This window comes from Anomalospiza imberbis, chromosome 21 (assembly GCF_031753505.1).
Source record: "Anomalospiza imberbis isolate Cuckoo-Finch-1a 21T00152 chromosome 21, ASM3175350v1, whole genome shotgun sequence".
NCBI classification, from domain to species: Eukaryota; Metazoa; Chordata; class Aves; order Passeriformes; family Viduidae; genus Anomalospiza; species Anomalospiza imberbis.
In genome coordinates this window covers 2,538,220-2,562,103 of record NC_089701.1, presented here as the reverse complement: position 1 = coordinate 2,562,103, position 23,884 = coordinate 2,538,220, and the positions used below count along the sequence as shown (strand labels likewise).

General features: G+C 49.2%; 1 protein-coding gene across 2 annotated transcripts in view; it reads right to left on the bottom strand.

Moving 5' to 3' along the window:
• GPSM1 (G protein signaling modulator 1) overlaps nt 1-23,884 on the bottom strand; it is a 102,989-nt gene that overhangs the window by 49,865 nt on the left and 29,240 nt on the right. The window contains exon 1 of one of the 2 annotated variants that reach the window (XM_068211052.1): nt 14,225-14,355. The exons of the other annotated variant lie outside the window; for it this stretch is intronic. Within the exon in view, the coding sequence (XP_068067153.1) occupies nt 14,225-14,283 (59 nt within the window). The 5' untranslated portion in view covers nt 14,284-14,355. Of the gene's footprint in view, nt 1-14,224; nt 14,356-23,884 lie in introns of those variants that run through there. 2 annotated transcript variants of the gene reach the window in all.

Below are 23,884 nucleotides of genomic sequence, written 5' to 3'. Positions count from 1 at the left end.
CTCAGTAAACGATGCACTGGCAACAATCATCTTGAATCCATGACCCAAATGCTGCCCACAAATCCAGCTGGACCCACAGGAAGAACAGAGAGCACAAGGAAATTTTTCTGTGTCAGCTGAGGAGTGAAATTTCTAACAGGCAGTGAGCACAAATTTAAGTCATTGTGCTCCAAAATTACTCAAGTATCAAAGGACTACCATGGATGTAATTAACTTCCAGCACTTGAAAATGCTCAGACGAGATTAAGGTGCAAATGTGAATTTCATCTCAGCCTGGTTAACAGTTTCACTTGATAGCCAGTTTCAAAGCACTTAAATTATAAGATGCAAATACTTTGCAGGGTCTGAGGAAGTGATGATTAAGGAGATATCAATTTGAAAATTAATTCATTAAAACATATTCTGACTCCCAAATGGGAAAAAAAATTATTATGAATCCAGCAAGTGTATGAACTGATCAAATTCTCTGAAGGAGAACTGTGCAGGAGAACTCACTTTCAAGTGAGAACAAAATGAGCCTGTAACACAATTTCTTTGCACAGCTCATCAGCAGGGCATAACCCCAACCACCAGCAGCCACGTGAGAAAAACAGAAATAAATGTAGAGGCCAGAAGCATCAGCTTGCCAAACACAAGTGGAGTCATGATGCTGATGCCTGAGGATGCTCTTTCCTTCCCAGGAACACAAAACCCAGCAGTTTGGGCTGTTCCTGCAGCACCTGACCCCTGAAATGTGCCCTGCAGAGCACCAGCAAACTAGCACCTGCAACAGGACGGGGCTTTAGACATTTCTGTTTTGTCACAGAGGAGCCTTGGAATGAACTCAGCACAACGAAGGGAGCTTCCTGAGTTTTCCAAGAGTATTTTGCTTTCTTGTACAACACTAGCACCTTCAATGAGGCTAATCCATCACACTGCCATTGAACAGCACTCTGGGGATGGTTTCAGCAGTAGTGAAGTGCTGTTTCCTTCAGTCACTTCCAGAAGCCAGAGAGCAGGAGAGGACATGCAGGCTGAGAGGCTTTTCATGACTTACTTTGGCAATTGGGTCAACACACCTCTCACTAAAGTATGTGTTGTGATTTAAACAAACATTCTGCAGAATCCAGCAGGTTACAATTACCATATAGATTAGAAAAAATAAGTAATTGCCTTATCCACAGTCACACAATGAAAACAATCAATTTATTTGTTACCTATTTTATTTATGCCATTCAGCTTCAATTACCCACCAGTATAGAGGAGCTCATTCAGGTCAAACTTAACACTGAAAATGGGCAAGTCCTGGTTTGGGGGGTTCTTTCCAAATTCAGAAGAACCATAAATGAGAGATGTACCGACATCTCCTCAAAATGTCCCCCAGACACCCAGTGGGGGCTCAGCCAGGTCCCATGGGAGCAGCCTGGATGCTGTCCTGGGATGGGAGAAGGGGCTGCCTGAGCCAGGGATGAGTCCCCATGGATCCCAGGAGCCCTCATGGACCATCCCAGTGGATCCAACAGGGCAGGGGAGCAGCTCAGGACCAGAGCCAGGACAGCTTTGACTAAGAACATCACAGCCTCCCCCAATTCCTGCCCCAGGGTCCTGCCACCCCCAGCTGCTGGCAGGGTCAAGCTCAGCCCCACAAGTGCCACCAGCACAATCATCCCAGTTGTTCTGGGCAGCTGCACAGGCTGTGTGAGGTTTCCTTTCCTGCACAACCTTCTCGAGTGAAAGCAAGGCTTGTTTTCCCACAGGCCCCAGTCTATTCTCCATTCAAGCTGCCTGGAAACCCCTCCAGCTGCAGCCCCCACTTCTCCTTCCTCTCTCAGCCTGCCAGTTGCTCCTGCCCGCAGCAGGAAAACAACTGTGTATGGAAAAGGTGCTGCCAAGCCCCAGGAACACCAGGGACTGCGTTACAGCCAAGCCCAGCCAGCCAAAGGAGCCACCTCCGCCTGCCCCAGGTTCTTGCCCATGTCCCACCTCATCCCAAACCTCCTGCAGCAGCTGGAGGCTGCACACCCTCCCCGCGTGGTGCCTCCTTCCTGCCCACAGCCCCTGCAAACCACAGGCCGTGCTCGGGGCAGGGCAATGGGATCATCATCGCGATGCAGCAGAAAAGGAAACCATGACAAAGTTCACACCACAGCTTTTTCCACCGACTCCACAGCAGCCTACAGCCAATCTGGTTCTGCTCCCTTCCTGTCTCATCTGCTTCCACCAGCCCCAAGCCAAGGGCTCCAGTCCAAGAGAGAGGAGCCTTTGGGATCCATCAGAGGACTCACACCCTGAGCCTGGGCCACGCAGGCTTTGAGCCAGGGAGGTGCTGAGCCATCCCAGCTCACCAGGAGAATGCTAAGGATGCTCTGCAGCACCTGCACCTGAAAGGGGTTTGGATGGGACCTCAGTGACAGAGCCAGCACAAACCTGGCCTTGTACTTCCTGCAGAGCTCTCTGAAGAGCAAATAGCAGCAACCAGCCAAATCCAGTGAATCCAAACACGCAGCAACTTCTTTTTCAGATGACCATCTGGTGAAGCCTGTGAGGAGGGTGAAATCAAGCCACAGCAAGCCAGGGAGAGCCCGAGATAGTCCCTCCCTCAGTGATTACAGCCCTGAGTGCCCAGACCAGAGGATTCACAAAGGTGGCTCTCCCAGGTCACACAGGGTCCTGCCAGGGCTGAAGCACTGCCAGCCACCAGGACAGATTGCTGTTGGCAAAGCTGCAGCACAGCAGATTGCACCAATTTGACATTGTTTTTCTGCAGCTGTCTCCTGCTCAGAAGGCTGTTTAAAGCATTGCTGTGCTCTCCCTGAAAATTCCAGGGGTGCCAAAAATCAGGCATCAGCCCAGAGACACTCATGGGTTTAGAAGGCGAACAGAACAAGAGCTCACACTGGACACTGCCCTTCCCCGTGGCTGTTACACAGTCACAGGGCATCCCTCCAGATTTTGTAAAGATAATTCCACATCTGTCTGAAAAACAAGGGAAGAGGCTCCCCAGGAGCTCAAATATCAGCCAGGGGTCCACTGCAACCTTTGCCAGCACCTCTAAAACTGCTCCTCCAGCTCCTCAGTGCAAACCCAAACCCAGCAGAGCAGCACCAAAAGTACTTCAGGGTGCTCTGTGGCACTGTGCAGAGAAAAATCTCTGCATCCCACCAGTTAATGTGCAAGCCCCCAAATCCAAGCGTGGCAGCAGTCCCATAAAGGCATGTGGTCCCACACAAGGTGAGAATTCCGCCCTGCTTTGCTCCTCAGAGAGCAGCCCCGCTGTCTGGCACCGTGCTGGCTGTCTGCTGCCTCTCAGGGAACCCTCCAGCACCCTGCAAGCTGCTTTCACTGCTTCCACAGCACTGTGGGACTGAGTCCTCCACCACATCCCCCCAGATTTTTAGCACTTCTGTCCCAGTATGGCTCCATGGAAAACATCTACCCTGGAAATGTTTCTGTGCAAATCCAGCACAGGGAGGATCCTGCTCCTCCCCACACACCACATCAGTTTGGCTCTGACACTGTGGCACAGTGCAGTTCAATCACAGGTGTCAACAGCAGCAAACACATATTTTGAGAAGAGTTTGTCATGTAGATCACATCCTTTATGTGTGAACTGGGCTCTCTCTGGTCCTGTTCTTCCACAGAAGGAGTTTGTACCAACATCATATTTCTTGGAAAGTCTTCCCAAATCCAGCCGGAATTCTCCTCTCCACAGACTATTTTGGGTTTAATTTAGCTCCTCCTTGCAATCTCACAGGTACTGCAATGAGTTTACAGACCACAGGCTGCTGCTCTGGAGCTCTGGGAGAATTCCCTGCTCCCCTCCTGCCTCACACTGGTGAGAGAAGGGAGGATCCAGCAGCCGGCTCACACACATGCCCAAATCCAGGGAGCCCATTTATCCTGACAACTGAATTATGCATGTCTGCAGAAAAAGAAAATCACTGCTCCTGCACAGAGACATCATCATCACCCAGCAGTGAAAAAAAAACACATGGCACAGCACCAGGCTGCATGGAAAATGTGCTTCAGGAGCAAGGACAGGGAGGAGACAGCTGACAAGACAGCTCTTACCTTAACCCCTAAGGGTGGTGGGCTGGGGGAGCTGCTGCCATGCACGAGCAGCTCTGTTTCCACAGGGATTTGGTGTGCTGGAGGAGCCTGCCTGTTCTAATCCAGGGCATTCCAGAGCTGCTGCATTTGTGCTGCACAAACAGCCTCCACGAACCTTCCAGGAGCAGTTCCATCCACCAACACACATGGCTTTAATTGGGGATGGGTTTTTTTTTTTTTCCCACTTCCATTGCAGTCACATGTTGGGAGCTGTTACTTTTCTCTCCTCTGTGTGTATCTGGATGGCTGCATCCTCACTCTCATCCTCACTGAGCCATGCCAGCCCCAGGCAAGCAGCTCCGAGAGCGTCAGCCTCGACAAATGACTCAGTTCTGTCTGGAGCCAGCGCTGCAAAGCATCTCCTGCCTTCCCTCCCCGAGCTGCTGCTCACACAGCTGCCCTGGGCAGCTGAGCTCTGCCCTCAGCACGTGGCCTTGGAGCTCCACAGAGCAGAGCTGGAGCCCCCAGAAAACCTGAGGGCAATTCCTGAGTCACACCGGGGGAACCTCAGCCAGGGCCATTCAGGAAGGGATTCCCACCACCACGGGAGAATCACTTCGCTCAGTGCCAAGGAACACAGCATTTTTCTCTGCTCACTCCTCATCCTTACGTGCCAGTCCCCTCCGCAAAGTGGTCACTCACTGGCACAGCTGGTGACAACCTTCTGCCAAAACCACTGGTGCCAAAGGATGGTTTTATTGAAGAGAACATCTAGCAGAGCGAGTTTTTCTTGTCTTCAGAAGAGCAGAGGAAAATGTGAGTATTTTCAGTCATTTCATTATTAACTCCCCAGACACCCAAGCTCCCTGCAGAAGCTCCCCACGGACCAGGATCTCCTCAGAGCCCGTGGTACCTGCTGGAACTCTCCCTGCCTGCCCTTCCAGCAGGGCACAGCAAAGGGATGAACACACAGAAAACAGCAGCTCTCCTTTCTCCCCTGGCTTTACCCAGGAAGGCACCAAACCACAGACTTCCATCAGCCAAGCAGTTCGTGCTCGGAGTTTCCTGGATTACTGCCCTGATGGAAGCAATTCATACCAGAGCTGGCCAAGGGCTGGGGCCTTAAAATTCTGGGCACATGGCAGTGAACTCGTATGTTTTATTATTTAGACTCATGCAGGAGCTCAGACACTCGGCTGAACTCGGAAGCCAGGAAATGCCTGGAGGTACACGTGGAGTATCACAATTCCAGGACATTCAGCTGCTTTTATGGGTGTAAGTCTCCACTCAAGCACCATGAGATGTTGGCCCATGGGCTTCCCGAGCTGGAAATCACAAGGGCTTGTTTGTCAGGGGAAAAAGAGAACCACCCGTGGCTTAGGAAGCTCGATAATTCCATTTGCTAGTCGCTGGTGGTTTGTATTCCTGCCTTCATGCTGCAGCAGGCTTGGCTGATAAACAAGCTGAATCTGATGGCCTCTGTGTTTTGCAGCAAGATCCAATCCCCAGAGCATTTCCTCCATACAAATCTCTGCAGACAGCTGCTAAAAAAAGGGGCTGCTGCTGCTGCAGCACCAGCTGGGATATGGCGAGTGCACAAGGACAGTAAGGACAGGACCCTCCTCAAAGCCCTGGCAGCTCCTGCCCATCCCAAATCCTTCCTGCCCGACTGGAACTACAGATGTGTGCTTTTCTCCCTCCATCCTTCACCATACCCCAAAGGACAACCACCCCCACAGCAGGGCAGCTCCACTCACCCCCGCAATTTAATTTGCAGGATTTTCTGACAGGGAACATTGCTTTGTGTCCCTCTCTCCTTTTTAAATTAATTGCTCTCTTCTCAAAGCCTGAGAGACAGGGAACTCATGGAGTCGCAGGTGCCTGAGCACTCAGAGCTGTTCTGCTTTCTTCAAACCAGTCCCTGGGCTCTTCTCAGTGACCAGAGCCCAGGGCCACCCAGGCTGCTCCTTCTCCTGTGGTCTGCAGTGCTCCCTTCGCAAGGGACACCTTGTAAACAGGCAGAGCCTGGTCTTTAATTCACCAGCCGGTAACTTCCTCCTGAACAACTTTCTGCTCCCTGTTAGAACAGCAGAGCCACTGTCATTTCGTGTGACACCAGTGCTGCAGTGCCCAGCAGGGCTCAGTGAAGGACAAAGCCAAGGTCTCCAATTCACAAGTAGCACATTTACCCTCACTCTGACGTGGCTAAGGAAGCGGTGAAGGAAAGGAGTGGGAGTCCGGACATTCAGCTCCCAGTTTTACCACCTCTGTTCTCTTTCACCCTGAAGGCTACACAATTTCCCACCCTTGAAAACGGGAACAATATTTCCCAGAAAAGCTGCAATGAAATACTGGTGTTTACCATGCACTCTGAAGCCCTGGAACGGATGCATTCCTGCCAGGATCCACTCAGCACCATCACACAAACCATGAATAACAGTAATTAACAAATAGCCCCAGAGAGAGGAGTATTAATCAGCACTTCCCAGCTCTCCTTGGGCATGAACGGATATTCCACAGATGGAGCAACCTCAACTCTGCAGCGTGGATCACAGAAGAAACTTCTCCCACAACTAGCTAATTTGGACTGAAGCTGCTCCAGAGCACAGGAAAAAGCAGCAATTCACACCAAAGCACCCAAGGAGGCACCACCAGGTACAGGTGAACACTCAAATGGCACCTGCTGTGACACCCCCCAGAGCAAATACAGCAAATACACTCTGCAAAACCACAGGAGTGTCAAGAAAGTCTGAGAAACAGAACTGGGAAGACATTTGGCACAGCAAACCCTGTAAAACCCCCAAAAAGCCCTGTTCTACCTGTAAATACTCATCTGTGCAGCTCTGTTCATCAAGGCATGGAGAAACTCCGGCACACACAGGGACCCCTGTCCCAGCAGTGGGGAACTCAGCACAACTATTCACTATTTGTGTTGCCCTATGGCAAAGCTGATCTCCTCGTGCTGAGCCTGCTGCAATCCTGTAAGAAAAGCCAATCCTCCCCGGGAGAGGCTGCAAATGAGGCAATCTGCCCCAAATCCCAGCACAGATCAGCAGCTGGACCTGCAGCCACAGCACCCAGGGAAGGGCTCCCTCTCCCAGGAGCCAGCTCTGCTCCCTGGCAGCCAGAAAGCGTGAGGAGAACAGAGCAGGGTGCCCAGGGCAGGAAAGGAGCCCTGTCAGCCCCTGTGTGCTCAGAGCAGCCTCCAGCAGTCACCCTGTGCAGCTCAGAGCCAGCTGCAGGCAGAACTGACAGCTCCCAGCCCTGCCCATGCATTTTTAAAAAGAGCTTCCAAGACAAAACATCTGCTCCCAGGTGGAACATGAAATAGCTCTTACACTGAGCTATGTTATTAGTGTTTTCCCCATTTATGTCCTTTTTCTTGGCCTTTCTCTTGCATTAGCCCCTAACTCCCAGTGTGGAGCCCCTCTGGCTGCTCCAGAGGGTGGAAGAGCAAAGGAAAAGCTTGAGGGGAGTCAAGACAATCCAATATTCCTCTTCCAAAAATCCCTCCAGGGGTAGCAGCTGCACAGAGCTACTGATTCACAGCAGAAGGTGAAGCTTCTTTGGATGGATCCTGTCTAATCTCAGAGTCAGAAAGGAAGCACCTGTGGTTCCAGTGCCTGCCATCCTCGGGCAAAATCCTCTTGCTGAAAGTGAACTGGGAATAGATTTTTAAGCTATTTACTCCTACCCTGAAGGTACTGAACAGACAGCAGCAGCACTGCTTTCCAAATCATTCATTCAGGGGTTTGTTGCTGCTCCAGTGTCCAGAGCCTTACAGAAGGTCTTCTTATCCCTTCCACTGAAATAAGGAAGAGCAGGTATCAGTGAGGTGCTTCAGCAGATGCTTGTCCCCTCTTTTCCAAGCTTCAGTGGGACAGGGATTGATCAGGCCATTACATTGGTTTGGGTTTGGCTGCCCACTTTGAAGGCTCTCAGTCCCATGCCTCAGATGCAGTTCTAGGAAGAGCCTGTCTGTGCCCCTCTCCTAAGGGAACAGAGGTCATGGCTACTGTCCTCAACCAGCCCTGTTAATTTTATCCCAGGAGAAGTGAGTTAAGTGACTTAAGCACAGAGCTGTGCTGCAAATTGCTCATTTAATATTGCCCTTGAAACTGCACTGTAATGATAATTTTTCACTTCCTTCCCTAGGCAGTTGCATAACATTGCTGGGCATTGTTTAGAGAGCTCCAAAGCTGAGGCAGCCGTGTCCCTTTCACCCTCTCCTCACCAAGCACTGGCAGGGATGTTGACTTTCTGGTTGTGGGGGGGTTTTGGCTTTTTTTTTTTTTTTCCCCATTCTATTAGCTTATTACAATAAACAACAGATGGACGTGACTCTGAATGCAAATAGCCTTCCAACAAAATGATTCCTACTTTCTTCAGCTTTCAGTGGAAAAAAAAAATCCCATTTATACCAGTTAAATCTAAGCCAATTAGAAAGTCAAATCTGTCAAATAACATTTAATTAAAAGTCTCTTTAGGGAGGGAGCAGCTTGGTCAATGAAAAGCTTTCCCACTGACAACATAAATAGCCCAGGCCCAGAATTCAACAGCCCCACTTTGTGGTTGGGATACTCAGCCTGTGTGCCCAGACCAGGAGAAATTTGGGTTTCATGGCTTTGGTTGGCAAAGGATTTTATAAGAGGGAAGTGGAATTCTGGAAGCTGGGCTGGCTGATCAAAGGGGCACAGAGAGCAGGACTGGGATGGGAGGGATGGGACACAGCACCAGATACACCTGAGAGCAATTTGGACAGAAAATTTCTCTTCAAGCAGAACAGCATCAAGAGTTAAGTAAGATCCCTCTCTCCACTCTCAGAAAAGTTGCTGCTTGTGGCTTCTTGCAGCTTAAGACCTGACAGAGTTCAAACCTGTTCTTCAAGCAAGTCTGGGCACCACCTTGACTGCAAAATCATGAGACAGCAAGAAATCAACATACCACAACAGAAATACAGTTTGTGTTCTCCAGGACCAAAGTCTGATCTGCTGGAGGGGAGACAAGAGAGCACGGAGGGGAAAACAGGAACATGAGAGCTGGGGAGATGAGGCATGAGACAGAGCAGCATCTGCTCTGCGGAGAGCAGTGACAAAGTTGTGTCCTGGGGATGTGCTAAAGCAGCACAGATGAAGGGAGCCACATCTAGGAAGTCCCTGGATCCAAGACACAGGCCAGGCTCAGGGCAGGTGGCAGCAGGGTGGTCCTGCAGGGACCCCCTGTCCCACCCCAGCACTGCCACCCCCTGCCTCGCTCTGGCTCCAAGCACAGAGAAGCAGAGGTGGGAATGTCACTCCTCAGGGCACACCTGAGCCCTGCTGCTTTAACAGGAGCACACAGACACTCCACAGGTCTGAATTCAGGCAGGATCTTCCATCCTGATGAACTTCCTTTAACAAACTAAGCCATCCTATCACTGCCAGCCCCTACAAACATCCCTTCCCATCTGCCTCCTGCAGATGCTCCCTCCAAGCCTGAGGCCTGGATCAGTGAGGAGAGAAGTTGATCCCCCAGACTTTTACCAGCATTTCCAATTTTAAACCTTTCTGCTTCTGGGTATGACTTTGCTCATCCTCAAGGCATCACCAAGGCAAGGCTTTCCCCTGTGGTTTTATGTAATATATCAGGAAAAAAAAAATCCAATGTCTGGGACACTGAGCTGGAGGAGGGGAATGCCAAGGGAGCTGTGTAGCCTGTTCCTGTCACCAGAGTGGTCATGGTCCAGCTGCATTTGGCTCAAGAGAGGAAGAGCCAAAAAGGAGTTTAAAAATCACTCTTCTATAACAAATCAATTTCTCAGCTTTCATAACACGATTTCATCCTTTGATATAACAGGCACTGCTTCCCCTAACTTTGAAAATAAGGGGCAGGAGATCCCTAATTGGCCACATCCTCCAGGAAAACAGGAATTAATCACACACAGGATTTTCCTGTGGCATAAGCATCTCATGCAGTGGTATCAGCCAGAGTTCTGACAGGACCTGGAGCCAGACCAGGACCCACCACTCATGGAGTGAACAAAACTGCAGCACCAGTCGCCACAATCCAAACACCAATCTCCTGCTTACAGGAACTCTTTCCAGTGTTCCTCCTCTCCTGCTGGCCATGAGCTCCTGGAAACACCTTCCCAGGAGAGAAGCATCCAGTGACCAATGCATCAGGCAGCAAAAGGCACCTCAGCAGCTGGGCATGGAGCTCTGGGCAGCACAGCTCCCTCCTGCCCCACAGCCAGTATTCCAGGTGGGAAGGGTCACAGCTGCTTCCAGACCCAGCTTGGTGTGATTATTAACATTTATCTCACAGGAAACTGGCTTAGAGGGGTGTCCTCAGGCCACAGCCAAGTCACAAACTGATTTGACTTCAGCTGACTCAGTGACAAACTTGGAATAACCACAAACACGTGGCCAAGGCACAACGTTCTTTCTGCTCTGCCTGGCACAAACATCCCGTGCAGGGCACAGGATTTGGGGATCAAGCATCCAGAGGGACTGCTGTCACCCAGGAGAGGCACAACAAGCAGCACCTGAAGCGGTGAAGTGCAAGTCAGCACAGGAGAAGGCAGAGCATCCCCTCAGCTCCATGTGCACGCAGTCCAATCAACGCCCTGAGGACAAGAAGTGTTTGGATTGCAGCAGCACCTACAGGGCAGAGGCAAAGCAGTATCACTCTGTGCCAGGCACAAAGCACAGCCCTGTCCCACAGGAGACCAGGGGGAGCAAGGACAGAGCTGCTCTCCCCACATCCCACGAGGTGAAACACACAAGAACCAAAAAGGACACCCAAAATCCTGGGGAAACCTGCAAAGCCCCAGTCCCAGGTCTGCCCAGGAGGATCCCTCTCCCTGCTGAGGTGGACGCTCAGTGTCCTGCCTGGCTCCACTTTGGGATGCCCACATGACTCACCAGTGCTGAAAGTACAAGTGAGAAGTTCAGAACATCCGAGACAGAAGTCAACAAAGCCAACACTGCCTGCTCAGCTATCGTGTAATTTTTGCTCAGGCCAGCTATTATGCAGCACAGCTATTTTAGAAATGTTTGTCCTGTTTTACATGTCCTTCTGCCTGGTAGAGAATGCCAACAGAAGAAAAATCAGAATCTTTCAGAAACCTCTGAACCAGCATTCAGAAATGTAATAAGCAATTTCAAGTTTAATCTGCAGAGTAAACAGAGACCAAATGGTCATTCCCAGCTTTCTGGTAGTGCACCTGAGCCCTTTCCCAATCCCACAGGGGAAGCTGATTGCACTTTGCCAAACCCAGCACTGCTGCTGGTGCTAACTTTCACCTCAGGCAGATACAATTAAATACCACTTCTTGGAAAGAAAATAGCTGTTAGCCTTATATAAAGTCCAGATTCAAAAGTTGTGTGAGTTTACTTTACAAGAACTGGGGAAAACACCAAGTATTTCATGGTATTGTTATCCCTTGGTTAAATACAAAACAAAGAACAAATCCACCTCAGTAGTGAATTTTCACCCCAATTTGCTTTGCAAACCCCAGTTTACTCTGCCTCAACCACCAGGCTGAGCTGTGCCCTCTCTCCTGCCTTCCATGTCAGAAGGCCAGCAATTTCTCCATCCCAGTTTTCCCATCAGAAGAGGAGGAAGGAACCTCCTCTCTCCGAGCTCTGCGGTGCTCAGAGCACTCTCTAATTGCCCGATGCACATTCAGGTCAGGTCCTCACCCTGGTGACACTAATGAGTGAGATGGGGACTGTTGTGACACAATCAAGGAAAGTTTGTAAACATCACAAAAGCCAGGAGTGTTTTGGAAAACAGAGACTGCAGGAGAGCAGAGAGCAAGGGAAGGGAAAGGTGTGCTTTTATCTGAGTTCTCAGGGCAGATTAATGCATTTCTGGACTGACTGCAGCATTATCTAATGTTCTTTCTGTGTGGGATCGATAACATCTCCATGATGTCAGTGCAGGACAGCAAGGGTTTCCCCAGGACATGTCCATGTCTCCCTCCCAGACCCAGAAATCTCCAGAGTGGGCTTTTAAAAGCAAGGGCCCAAATCCAGGGGAGCACTCCGGGCAATGGTGGACTTGTCTCCAGCATGAGCTTGTCACTGTCCACAGTCCAGGGGAACCATTGGGTGGATTTGGTGCTTCCTATACCTTCCAAATCAGCCAGCCAGCACAAAAGGCAGGTTAGAGCAGCCGCAGCAGTGGAGAAGAGCAGGACACCTGCTGCCAGCAGGTATTTCACAGCTCCTACAACCTCTATTCTGCACAACAAGTCCTCAGAGGTTACACACAGCTGAATTAATGCTCTTAAATTAATACCAGCCCAAAACCCCATGGAAGGTAAAGAAGTAACTCAGGCTCACACAGAACCTGGCCAGCTCAAATTTGAGGAGCACAATCAGAGAACTGGACAATTCCAACAAGGTCCAGCAGTGACCCCACACCAGGAGCTGACCCCACAGATACACCAGCCCTGCAGAGTCACAACTTCCAAAGCCCTGGACTTCCAACAAGTCCTGCCTGAAACTTCACAGTTCTGTGTAGCAAATGGCATCAGAAAGGTGAGCAAATGCAGACACAGAGCTGCACAGGGGCAGAAACACCCTGGGTTGTGGTGTATGACTGCTGTAGCAAAAGTTTTGACTCCAGTGTCTGTAAATAGAGATGTTTGGCCCAGTCAGCACCCGGATTATTTGCTGCCAGCACAACAGAGCACATGCCTCTGTTTAGGAGGGGCTGAATTTAGGGAACCACTAAAGGATGTAATAAAACGAATAAACACTTTCATTTTTGGCATGTTTCTCCCCACCTTGCCTTGTTTCCTAGAAGGAAAATACCTTCCCTAGCTCTCCTGCCTGCAATGGTGCCTTCTGCAGTTCTTACACCTCAATGAATGCTCTCAGGCAAAAAGAAAACCCCACATATCAAGATTTCAGTAGCAATTGCTGGATTTTTAGTCCCAGTAACCTGAGGTTCCACCCATCACACCAGAGTGAGCCACTGAATTCACTCTCAAATTTCTGCACTGCAATAAAAGTAAAATTAAGGAAGAAACTAAGATAGCATTTATTTTGCAGAGCAGAAGGGACAGAGGCTCCACCAGCACTTGCTTTCAAGGCCTAAAAGGCGCAGCGGAGACTTGTAAAACCACATGCCCTGCCAGAGCCACCCAGATAAGCCACAGGAAAATGCTTCCCATTTCTCTTCCCCAGCAGCTGGGAGCAGAGCTCATGTACAGGCACACATTTGTGACAAGCAGCCTCCCCCTAAGATTTCCTATGCAAGAGTGACCAAGATCTAGTCCACAAAAAGTTTCCATGAAAAACAAAGAGAAGGAAAGAAGAAGCCCAAGTCTGGTTAGAATCCAGCAGGTTTCTCCCCAGCTCTAGCTGCCCCAGAGTAGGCAGAGCAATGGTATTAAGTGCTGCCTTTTTCCCTGGAGTTGCTCTACAACACGACATAACCAAGAAACACCTGCTGCCCACCCTAATGAACCAACACTCCTTATAGCAGACAGCCCACTAGCTGCTGTGCTAATTACTGCAGAACCTGCAAAGAAAATTGGTGAAAAGCTACTGTGTCCCATAGGCTTCAAGCATTCTTGGGCTGTTTCAGCCCTCTAGTCCAGCCTGCATCACCTCCACTTCAGACTGCTAGAGGAGAAACAAAACACCACGGTGAACAGCATGAACAACGCTGTAAGGCCTCAAAGTCACTCCTTTAGTCTTCTTTGGGTATAGCTTTTTCCAGTTTTGATCTAAATGAAGAGAATGAGCCTTGCCATGAACGCCAAACAGCATGCAGCTATCCCCCCCCGCCCCTCAAGCCCTGTGTGAATTTCGGTCGCGCCCAGTTTTAAACCTGAGACTCGAAGTCTCTGCAGTGCGAACAGGAGCCTCCCATGCGAATGCCCAGCACCGAGGAGCTTCCAGCATCACCCTCCTCGGCCCAGTGCCAAGGATCCCCCCGGAGCATCGCCCACGAGCTGCCCCGCGGAGGGAGCGCCGCGTCCTTCCCGGCTCCTCTCGCTCCGCTCCGGCCGCATCCCCACCCGTGCAACAGCTCCCGGCTCCCCGTGCCTGAGCGCTCCCTCCTCCCGCTCCCGGCGCTCGGGGCTGGGCTGTCCCCAGGGACCGGGCTGTCCCCGGGGACCGGGCTGTCCCCGGGGCTCCGCGGGCTCGCAGCTCGGGGCCGGGCTGCCCCCGCTCCGGGCCGCCCCGGCCCCGCTCACCTGCAGTAGAAGCGCCGGGCGGCGGAGCCGGGGCTGTCCCCGCCGGGCGGGCTCGCCATGGGCGCCGGCCCCGCGGCGGGGAGCGGGCAGCGGAGTATGGCAGCGCCGGGAAGTGATGCACCGAGCAAAGAAACTCGCGGGCAGGCCCCTCCTCCGGCTGATGTCACCCGGCCTGCCTCCCTCCTTCCCTCCCTCCCGCCCGGCACGGCGGGTCCCGCTGCGGGACGGGGGGCGCAGCCCCGGGCACGGCATCCCCCGGGCTAGCAGAGCCCCCCGTGCCCCCGGGACATCGCCCCGGGGACATCCCCCCGGGGACATCCCCGGTAGTGCCTCAGCGCTCACCTGGGAGCGGCCCCGGACACGCAGCGAGGTGCGGGCACCACACCTGCCCGTTATGGCCGGGGGAGAGCGGAGCGGCATCGCTGCTTTCTGCCCAGCTGGAGCTGTGGAAAGCCATAATGAGTCTCAGTTTTGGCTTGGCCACAGCCCTTTTGTCTTCGAAAGTGTCTGCACCTGGAGGCAGCAGGTGGGATCAGGCAGGGCTGCGTTTGCTGTGCTGGGTCAGCAGGGCTGTGCCACAGCCACAGAGCAACGGCTGGCTGCTCTCTTTGGGAGCGAGGAATCTTCCAGGAATAGGGATTTTCCCTCTAGCCCACAGCAGTTTCTTTCAGTTAACTATGTCCTGATAGAACTTGGGGCCTTAAGTATTTATTTCCACTCAGACACATAAAGAAGGATGCAGGTCATCCTCAAACACTACATCCAGCTCCCTCTGTTCTCCAAGGCTTGAGATGCTCCTGGAAAAGTTAGGGAGTTGGTCACTCAGCTGAAACCTGCCTGAAAGTTAGGGCCACTTACCCAGCAACAGCAAATTAAACGGCATTATCATCACAGACCCACCTCCAAATAAGCACATCTATAAACTGTGACTTTCCCTGGGTTCCAGCAGCTTGCTCTGCACACACAGAACCCTCTGGTCAGTGGGAATCCAGAGCCATGCTTGTTTACTGCCTCTTTCACCCTGGGGACCTGCTCAAAACCCCTCTCAGGAGTAAACCCAGATCCTGCTCAGGAAAGAACATCATCAATAACACCCCACTAGCAAACCACAAAAGCCTCTTTCCCAAGAGCTAATTGATTGGGCATTTAAATTTGAAACAAAACCCCATAAACAAGCCTGTGTCTGTGTTTCAGCTTAGGAATAGTCTCAGTTCTGTAGATAAACCACAGCAGAGAAAGCTGAAACCATCCTGCTGAGAGCTGTCTCCTCACCCACGGAGGCGTGGTGCTGTCCTGGGTTCTTCATGATCCCAAATAAAAGGAACCCCCCCCCTGCACCCCTGAGTAACCAGCCACAGAACCCCCACTGGAAGGAGCAGGCTGGGACACTGTGCCTCACACCAGCCAGTTTTTTACCCAGGGTTGTGGTTTCACTGGCAGCAGCAAACATCCTGGTGCAAAGCAGCTTTTCACAAGCCATGGAAACATGGGACTGCTCAGCCCTAGGAGATTTTGGCACTTCAGAGGGGGTGTTTGTCCTTGCCTCCCACTCTTCCAGACAAGGACATGCGTGCAAAAGATGAAACCCAGCCTGTGCTGCTGCTGCTGCCCTTTCTCAGCCCCAGGCACTGAGGATGCCAAGCTGAGCTGGGCCCCAGTGCTGGGCTGGCATTCAGCGAGTGTGGGAAGACAGAGGAATTGCCCTTTGGAGAAACAATGCTGGAAAGGAGGGAGAAAGCCAGCTTCCAGTTTGGGCTCCAGCCAGTTCTCTGGTGTTCCACCGAGCTCTGGGCAAGCGGGTCACCCCCACGTTAATGACACAGGAATCGCTCGGTCACATTCCAGGGCCTGGGTTTTGCAGGAGGTCAGGCTGAGATGAGTCTAATGGTCCCCTCTGGCCTTCAAACTCATGAATTTGCAATGGATAATTTATCATCTGACAAACTCAGCTTCTCTCTCTTCCCGTACAAGTGGCAAATAGGTCACAATAGATTTGAATTCATTAGATGAAATAATTCAATTACTTTGCTGTGGGTTGGGTTTGGTTAACCCTACACGTTCATGCCAAGAAGCTCCCTGCAAGCACTTGGACCTCAGCCACAACTCAGATCCATTGCTCAGCTGCAATGAAACAGGAAAATTATAAGAATACAGAGAGAAAGAAACCTCAGTACTTCAGAAATGCCACTAATTCCTCTGGTGAACTGTGTGCACATGTGTTGGGAAGGACCCAGAGCAATTAGAGAGGCTCCGGATGAATGTGACAAGTGTGACCTACCAGAGAAAGGTATGAGAATTGATTTGTTCGGTGCAGATAAGATCAAGAAGTGGAGCTGGAATCTTTAGACGTTAAAAGCACTGCTGCAGAACGGAAAAAGGAGGAGTGGATCCTGAAGAACAGGGCAGGGTACAACACAGCAGGGCCAGAATGCAGCAAAGGCAATGCAGGGTTCATTTTCCTCTGACCTTACACACCCCTGCACCTCCAACATCTTTTGTTTCTGCTACCTTAAAGCTCAAAATCTTGTTCCTCCCAGTTCCTGAGTGTCTCTACACCTTCACTCACAAACAGGAAGAATCCCAGCTCTAAGCAATAGGATTGCAGGATCCTTAAGACTTCTTGGGCAATTTTTAACATTTCTTTTATAAATTGATACCCAAAGCTACCACAACGCAAGATGAAAGAGCTCCAAGTATTGCCATATTTCTTTCCACTTGGAAGAGACAGCCTTGAGAGCAGGAAGGCACAGAAAGCTCAAGGGAAGACAGAGAGACAGAAGTCAACAGTAAATTTTGCCCATTAGTTAAGAATTGCCAGGACATAGGAACATCCCTCCACTGCCTCCATGTCTTCATCATCCAGACACAGCAGAGCCAGGCACTCCCTCCAAAACACAAAGATTTTTCTTAATTAGCACGGCAGCTCTCCTGCAGCTCATGGAATGGATTGCTGGGGGCCTCTGCTGGGGTTTGTGTGCAAAAAGAGCTCTGCAATTCAGGCTCCGACGCTGACAGACCCCAGCTGAAATCACTACAGAGCTGGCACTGTCATTGTCTTCTCTTTCTGGCAACAGCTGTGATTAATCACCAGACTTTGCACTGTCTTTTTTTTTTTTTTTTCCAAGCTGGCAGGTTCCAAAACACCTTGCTATTGTCCTGCATTCCATTTTCTAAATCCCTCTAAACACAGCCTGCAAGGAAGTTCTGGGTTTAAACCAGCCTAAAAAAGAACCACACAGCAAAACTGAAGAAACTTTGTCTTGGCTTATATCAGTTTCACAGCTGTGAATTTACATGGAGATAAACTTATCTTGGAGGAAGTTTGCACCTTTTAAAAAGCAAAATACCCCAGTGGATGTAGTTTCCTTCGTATGCAGGAGATGAGAGCTCACAGCGGGTATTTTTCAGCTGGATCCAGCACACGGAGCTGGAGGGGAGGGGATGATGTGCAGCCTTGGGCAGGGCTGCTTTCCTGTGAAACATCACTGTCGGTGCTGCCTCATGCCAGTTTGTAAAGTGGAGATAACAAAATAACTCTTAGCCATCCCTCCTGGGGAAGGAACAATGGCTGGAGGTCTCTCATGTGTCACTGAGCAGTGAGCACACCAGGCTGAATGAGCCTGACAGCGGCGTGAAGATGGGTAAGAGAGGAGTTGGCTTTGTGAAAGAAAAAAGTAATAATAAAAATGCCCCTGGAGGGTCTGAGGACTGGTGTGCAAATCGGGGCCACACACGGCCTGTCTGAACCAGGAACATTTGCCTTGGCTTTGGGGTTTTCATAAAGCATAATTACATGAGTTGCAACAACATCCTCCTCAGAACAGCCCAGAGCCAGGCGGGAAAGTGAGGAGGGAGCAGGGATGGGTTTCAGCAGGAGTGCTTAGCTATTCCTTTCGTTAAAACAACAAATTAACAACAAGGTTCAATGTCTGTGCTTGGGCAACAGAAGCCTCCATGCTGCTGAAAGATTGAACAGGTCTAAATAAAACTGCTGTGCCACACAGCTGCTTTTTCAGGAGCTGGAAAGAAATTACAGTTTTCAAGGGCTTTTACAGTCCTTCGTTCCACTGAGCCTGATCCTAAAGCAACAAAACTCCTCTGATCAGAGGGAAGGACTCAGTGAGGAACCATTATTTTATCTCCAAAGTAGAAGCACAAAAGCTTATTACAAATCTGCAGATAACTTGTAATAGAGACTCACAGCCAAGAATATTATTCATACCTGAAATAAAGAGGATCATCTGAGAGTGAAGAGTTATTTTGCTGACTGTGATTGTCTCTTTTAAAAACCTCTTGGAGCACAGACATTCAGAATAAGCTCTGAGTAACGAGCTCCTCTGAATAATTCAGCTGTGTGCAGGCACTCCTGAGCCAGTCCCAACTGCTGAGCACAGAGGGGCTCAGGAGAGCTCGGGTGCCCAGTTAGGGGATGGGTGAGCTGGATGCAAGCCCTTCCCAGAGCCTGGGCAGGGACACAGCCAGTGGGCTCTTACCTTTCTTTCCCCACCCTCCTGCCCACCTCTCTCTGCTGGTCCAGCATTGAAAAGAACTCATCAAGACCTCAGTGATTCTCACAAGTTCCATCCCCTCGTGTTTGGGTGCACCTGAGGATCTGGCCTTTGCTTTGTGCATATTTATACATCCTGTGTCTCTGATGTCCCTGAATTTCCTTTTCATTAATGCTCCTCTGGGCCTCAGAGGAGACAAACAAAGCCGCAGAGCTCATCCGCTTCCTTCAGCCTTCAAGCTTGGCTGCAAATGCTTCATTAAATAAATAGCAAGAGACCCTTAAAATGTCCTTGCTCCCAACCTCGTAGAGAGTTTGATGAAATGGAACCCTGTGGGCTGGCACTGGCCTGCTGGGGAGATGGGGATGTTTTAGGCAGGGCCAGAAGGGACTGTCCTGATGCCTCTGTGCTAATGTCATGTATCCCTTGTATCCAGACCTGGCAGCTCCTCTTCCACTGAAATCCTGCTCTTTGCCTGGGAGCAAAATGACTCTGCAGAGTGACTGGGAAGGCTTTTGAACTCGGCAAGGTTCAAGCACAGGAGCTGATGTTGTGGCAGAGTTCTGCCTCGTGCCAACCTCCTCTGTGCCCCGGCATGTCCTCTCTGGTGCAGTTTCCTAAGGGGCACTAAGCTCACCCAGTGATGTCTGCATCAAGCTGGACATGCTCCAGGGTCATTTCTGCTTCTTTCTCACCCCTTGGTAAATTCCCATCCCTTCTCACTGCCTGGGAGCAGCTCTTCTGTTCCTGCAGGGGAATTCAATAGCCTGGTGGCGCCTGTTCCAAGAGAGCTTCAACCAAGAACCCAGCGGGCTGGTGGTAGGCTCTCTTGGGGCTCACCAGAAATATGCTGGATTTTTCTGGCCTTGGAAGCCTTGATTGCAGTGCCAGGGAGCTCTTCTTGGAGGCAGCTTATCAAAGCTCTATAGCTCAGACAAATATCCCAGAGCTCAGTCATGATCAGCTTCTATTTACAATGTTGGCAGTGGATTCGTTTAACCAACTTCATTTTCCAAGAGTCAACAGACAAAACCCCAATTTCTTCTGCTGGAAGTCTGAGAAGACCTTGTGTTGGCATTGACTGAAATGAAGAGTAATATTGTGTTAAGAATTGAAAGCCCAGAGGGGGAAATAAACATTTTCACCTTTGAAGGGGGCTTTATTTCCTTTTAAGTTGTAACTGTTGGTAGTGACATTAATTACAAGCATGTTTGGATTTGTTTTTAAACAGACTGTCAATATTTGCAGTGTAATTGCATTATTCAGTCAAGCTTCTGCAAGTGCTTTCCAAACACTCAGGGTGGAATTTGTTTCTATGTAGCTCCCAACCTTTCTGTGAATCAGAGGCAGGCGGAGCAGAAGTTGCTGCTCAAGCGACTCTGACGCCAACCACAAGGTCACTGAGGCTCCTGCAGCAGAGCCCCTCCAGTGCCCAAACCAGCACGTGGTGGCAGGAAGCACATTCTGGTTATCACCAAAACTGCATCAAACCACAGGCTCAGGTCTGAACCCATTGGGTTTCTAATCAGCAATGAAAGGCAGTGCAAAAATACCACCATTTCCAGCTCAGCTCTGCTCAGTTTATCCACGTTTTTCTACATTTCTTGCATTTGAAGGTAAGGCTGTTCTTAGCCTTCTAGTTGAATATTAGGATAATATTTTAGCAACATTAAGCAGCATAAAAGTAATAATTCTTATTTATATTTATCAGTTATAAAAGTAATAATTCTCATTTTAGGACTGGTAACTGGCAGGCACCGTTAATGCTGATTTTTGAGCAAATAACAGAACACAAGGAAAGTTTCAGAGGCCCAAAAAATCCTTCCCTGTGAGGGTGGGGAGGCCCTGGAACAGGGTGCCCAGAGAAGCTGTGGCTGCCCCATTCCTGGAAGTGTCCAAGGCCAGGCTGGACAGGGCTTGGAGCAACCTGGGATAGTGGAAGGTGTCCCTGGATGAGCTTTAAGGCCCCTTCCAACCCAAACCCATCTGTGATTCTGGGATTTTATTAAATATCTTAGAATAAAAGTAAGTGGGATTACCCAGGTACCTCATTAATCCAATACAGGTGTAATGCTAATACGGGAGGCAGTCAAGAGGGCTAAGGGATGTCAATCCCTTGCTGCAGAAAACTGTTCATCAAAGAAGCAATCTTTCATATAATTTCAGTTAATAAAGATAATTCTGCTGACATAATATATTTAGACTTCTGCAAAGCAATTGACTTAATCTTGCATGACATTCTGTTAAAAATAGTACCCCAAAAAAGAAAAAAAAAAATCAATGTAGCTTATTTTAAATGGATGGAAAAATTAGTAACATGCATCAAAAAGTAATTATCTGATGAAGGAATTTCTAGTGTGTCCAAAAGGATTTACTCTTGCTACACTGTTATCCAACACTTTTATCAATCCAACCTTTTATCAAAGCACCATTGCCGCCAAGATTGTAAATATCACCCACAGGAGTGATGCAAAATTTTCAGGTGAATTGGTTATTTTTGATTAAGTGACTTTTAAAGTCTGACTTAACCTTAGGTGAGCGTTAACTTTATCGACAAGAAATTTTTTGGGAATAGAAAGTGTTTTAGTCCAAGAGAAAGTGGCACACTCAGAACTTGTAGCAAGGCAAATTCAGCCTGGAAATCAGAGGTGATTTTTAAATGTGGGTAATTAAACAGTGGCACAATTAACTTTTTTTTTTTTTTTACAGGAGTAGAGTGCAGCCTGCATTAGGTGGTGTCTAGAAGAATGGTGCCTAAAAATGCTGCATTTCAAACACAAGTTCTGGGGCTGATGGAGGGTTCACCCAGTGTTTGTGTTAAGCCAGATCTTTAATTAGACAATGTGCCCTGTTAGCTGTGAAAACACTCTTCTCGTTTTACCCATTGATCAGGGTTATCTACCGATATCTGAGATTCTCCCTGGCTTGGCAAATCGCAGCGCCGTGTTTGTGGTGTATCGATCCCGTGGGCAATTAACAGCCCGCACGGCCCGGGGGGAAATGAATGGAAACGTTTGCTCCAAGTGCCCACTGCCATCAAACATGGGTGTCTGTGACATTCACGTTCTCTGGACAGAGAGACATAATTCTGTCTCTCAGGATTTCTTGGAGAAGCACAGAGAGAAGAAGAAGAGAAAACAGTCTTTACCTCTGCTCCTTTGTTTTCCCCATGTGGAATGTGGTATGGAGATTGTTTACCTGAAGGATAGGTATGGTATATAGTTTTATTAAAACTATAGTATATAGTTTTATTTATAGGTATAGATATAGTTTTGTTAAAACTATAGTATATTACATTAATATAGTATTCAAAGTATATTAATGTATAAAGTATAATGTATAAAATATATATAGTGTTAATGTATAAATTATTCATATAGTATTAAAACTATAATTAGACATTAACTATAATAACTATGTATGTATGTATAACTATGCATTATACATTAATACTATGTATAGTATTAATGTATAATGTATAAAGTACTAATGTATAAAGTATATATATACTAGTCTACATACTTATTTCTTACTTACCTATCTAACTCACAAGCTCGTGACTCTGCTGAGAGCCCGAGCCACAGCTGGATCCCACTGGTCACTGACCCCAAACAACCTTCACCAGGATCCAACCCAGCAACCGCTGCAGGTGAACAATCTCCACACCACATTCCACATGGGGAAAACAAAGGGGCAGAGAGAAAGATTGTTTTCTCTGCTTCTCTCTGTGCTTCTCCAAGAAATCCTGAGAGACGGAATTATGTCTCTCTGTCCAGAGAATGTGAATGTCACAGGTGTCCTGTGCTGTTTGCAGGGAAAGAACAGCCTTGGTTCTGAGGGAGAGGTTTGGACTGGCAAAGCAGCGTTGGTCTATCTCCATCCCTTCTCTTGTCCTTTCCAGCGGCTCCTCGGAGCAGTGTCCCTCCCTCCTGGCTGCTGCTGCTGACTTTCACTCCAGAAGTGATGTTGTCATAGAAACCAAAAAGGGGCATGTGGGAGCCCTTCCAGTCCGGGCTGTGACAGGACAGCACATTTCCCTCGCCTCATCTTGGTCTCTACAAACTCAACGCCTTCCTAGCAGAAAAATTAATTGAGCTGACATTTTCCTACCAAATTCTTGCATAGTCCTGGCACTTCTTGCTCCCTCCCAGGTGCCCAGGATCTGCTGTTTATCTAACATGCTCACCCTTAGCTGCAAGCAAGGGTCAGCTTTCCTGCTTACATAAACTGGGAGAGTTCTCATTGCTGCACCACTTTACATCAGCAGGGAATCGAGCCTTCAACATAAGTAGGGTTTATTTTCCATTGGAGATGGGCAGGCACTGGTATCTGTTTTCCTTTGCACTTATCTCCATATAGATTCATTTTGTCAATATTAAGGCAATGTTTTTGTTGGTTTGCATGATTATCTGAAGAGACAGAGAGAAAAAAAAATAAGGCCAGACAAACAAATTCCAGTCAGTCAGAAATGATCCTGGGTTAAATGACTGTGCTGCCTGGCATCCCAGGGGATAGCAGGAATGAAACTCCAGCAAATCTGAGGGCAACCTGACTTGACAGAGCATAACAAGGCAGGAGATGGCCTGTTGTGTTGGCTTAGCCTGCTGACACTGCTTTGGATTGGCATTTAGTGGTGAAACAAATACAATCAAGGGGAATCAGGTGAATTTATGAGCAGAGGGTCAGCGACCCCAGGGGCTGTTCTTAGCAAGTGGGATTTATAGAGCTCCTCTGCTCTCATAACCTCTGCTAGCTGTGCCGGTGTCCCAGCTGGGACTGGGCAGAGCAGCTCTGATGCCAGGGCTGAGATTAATGGCCTGCAAATTGCTGAGTAGTTAGAAAGAGCTGAAAGGTGGAAAGGAGGGATTTTGAAGGCTGAAGGTCCAAGGAGAGCACTCCAGAGAGGAATAAATGCAGCAGGGAAGTGGAACTCCGGCTGTCAGCATCTGCTGTGTGGTCAGGACTCGGGAGGACCCAATTCCCAGATTTTGATTGGACTGTTTGGATTTTGAACACATCATTCTTGTTGAAGGAACAGGCTAAACCTTGCCATTCTTGGTAGCTGTTTGATGCCTTGTTGAAAGGTAGAAGCAGAACAAAGTAACATGTGAAGAAAAAGCTGTGGAGCACAATAAAACACCCCCACAGAGTG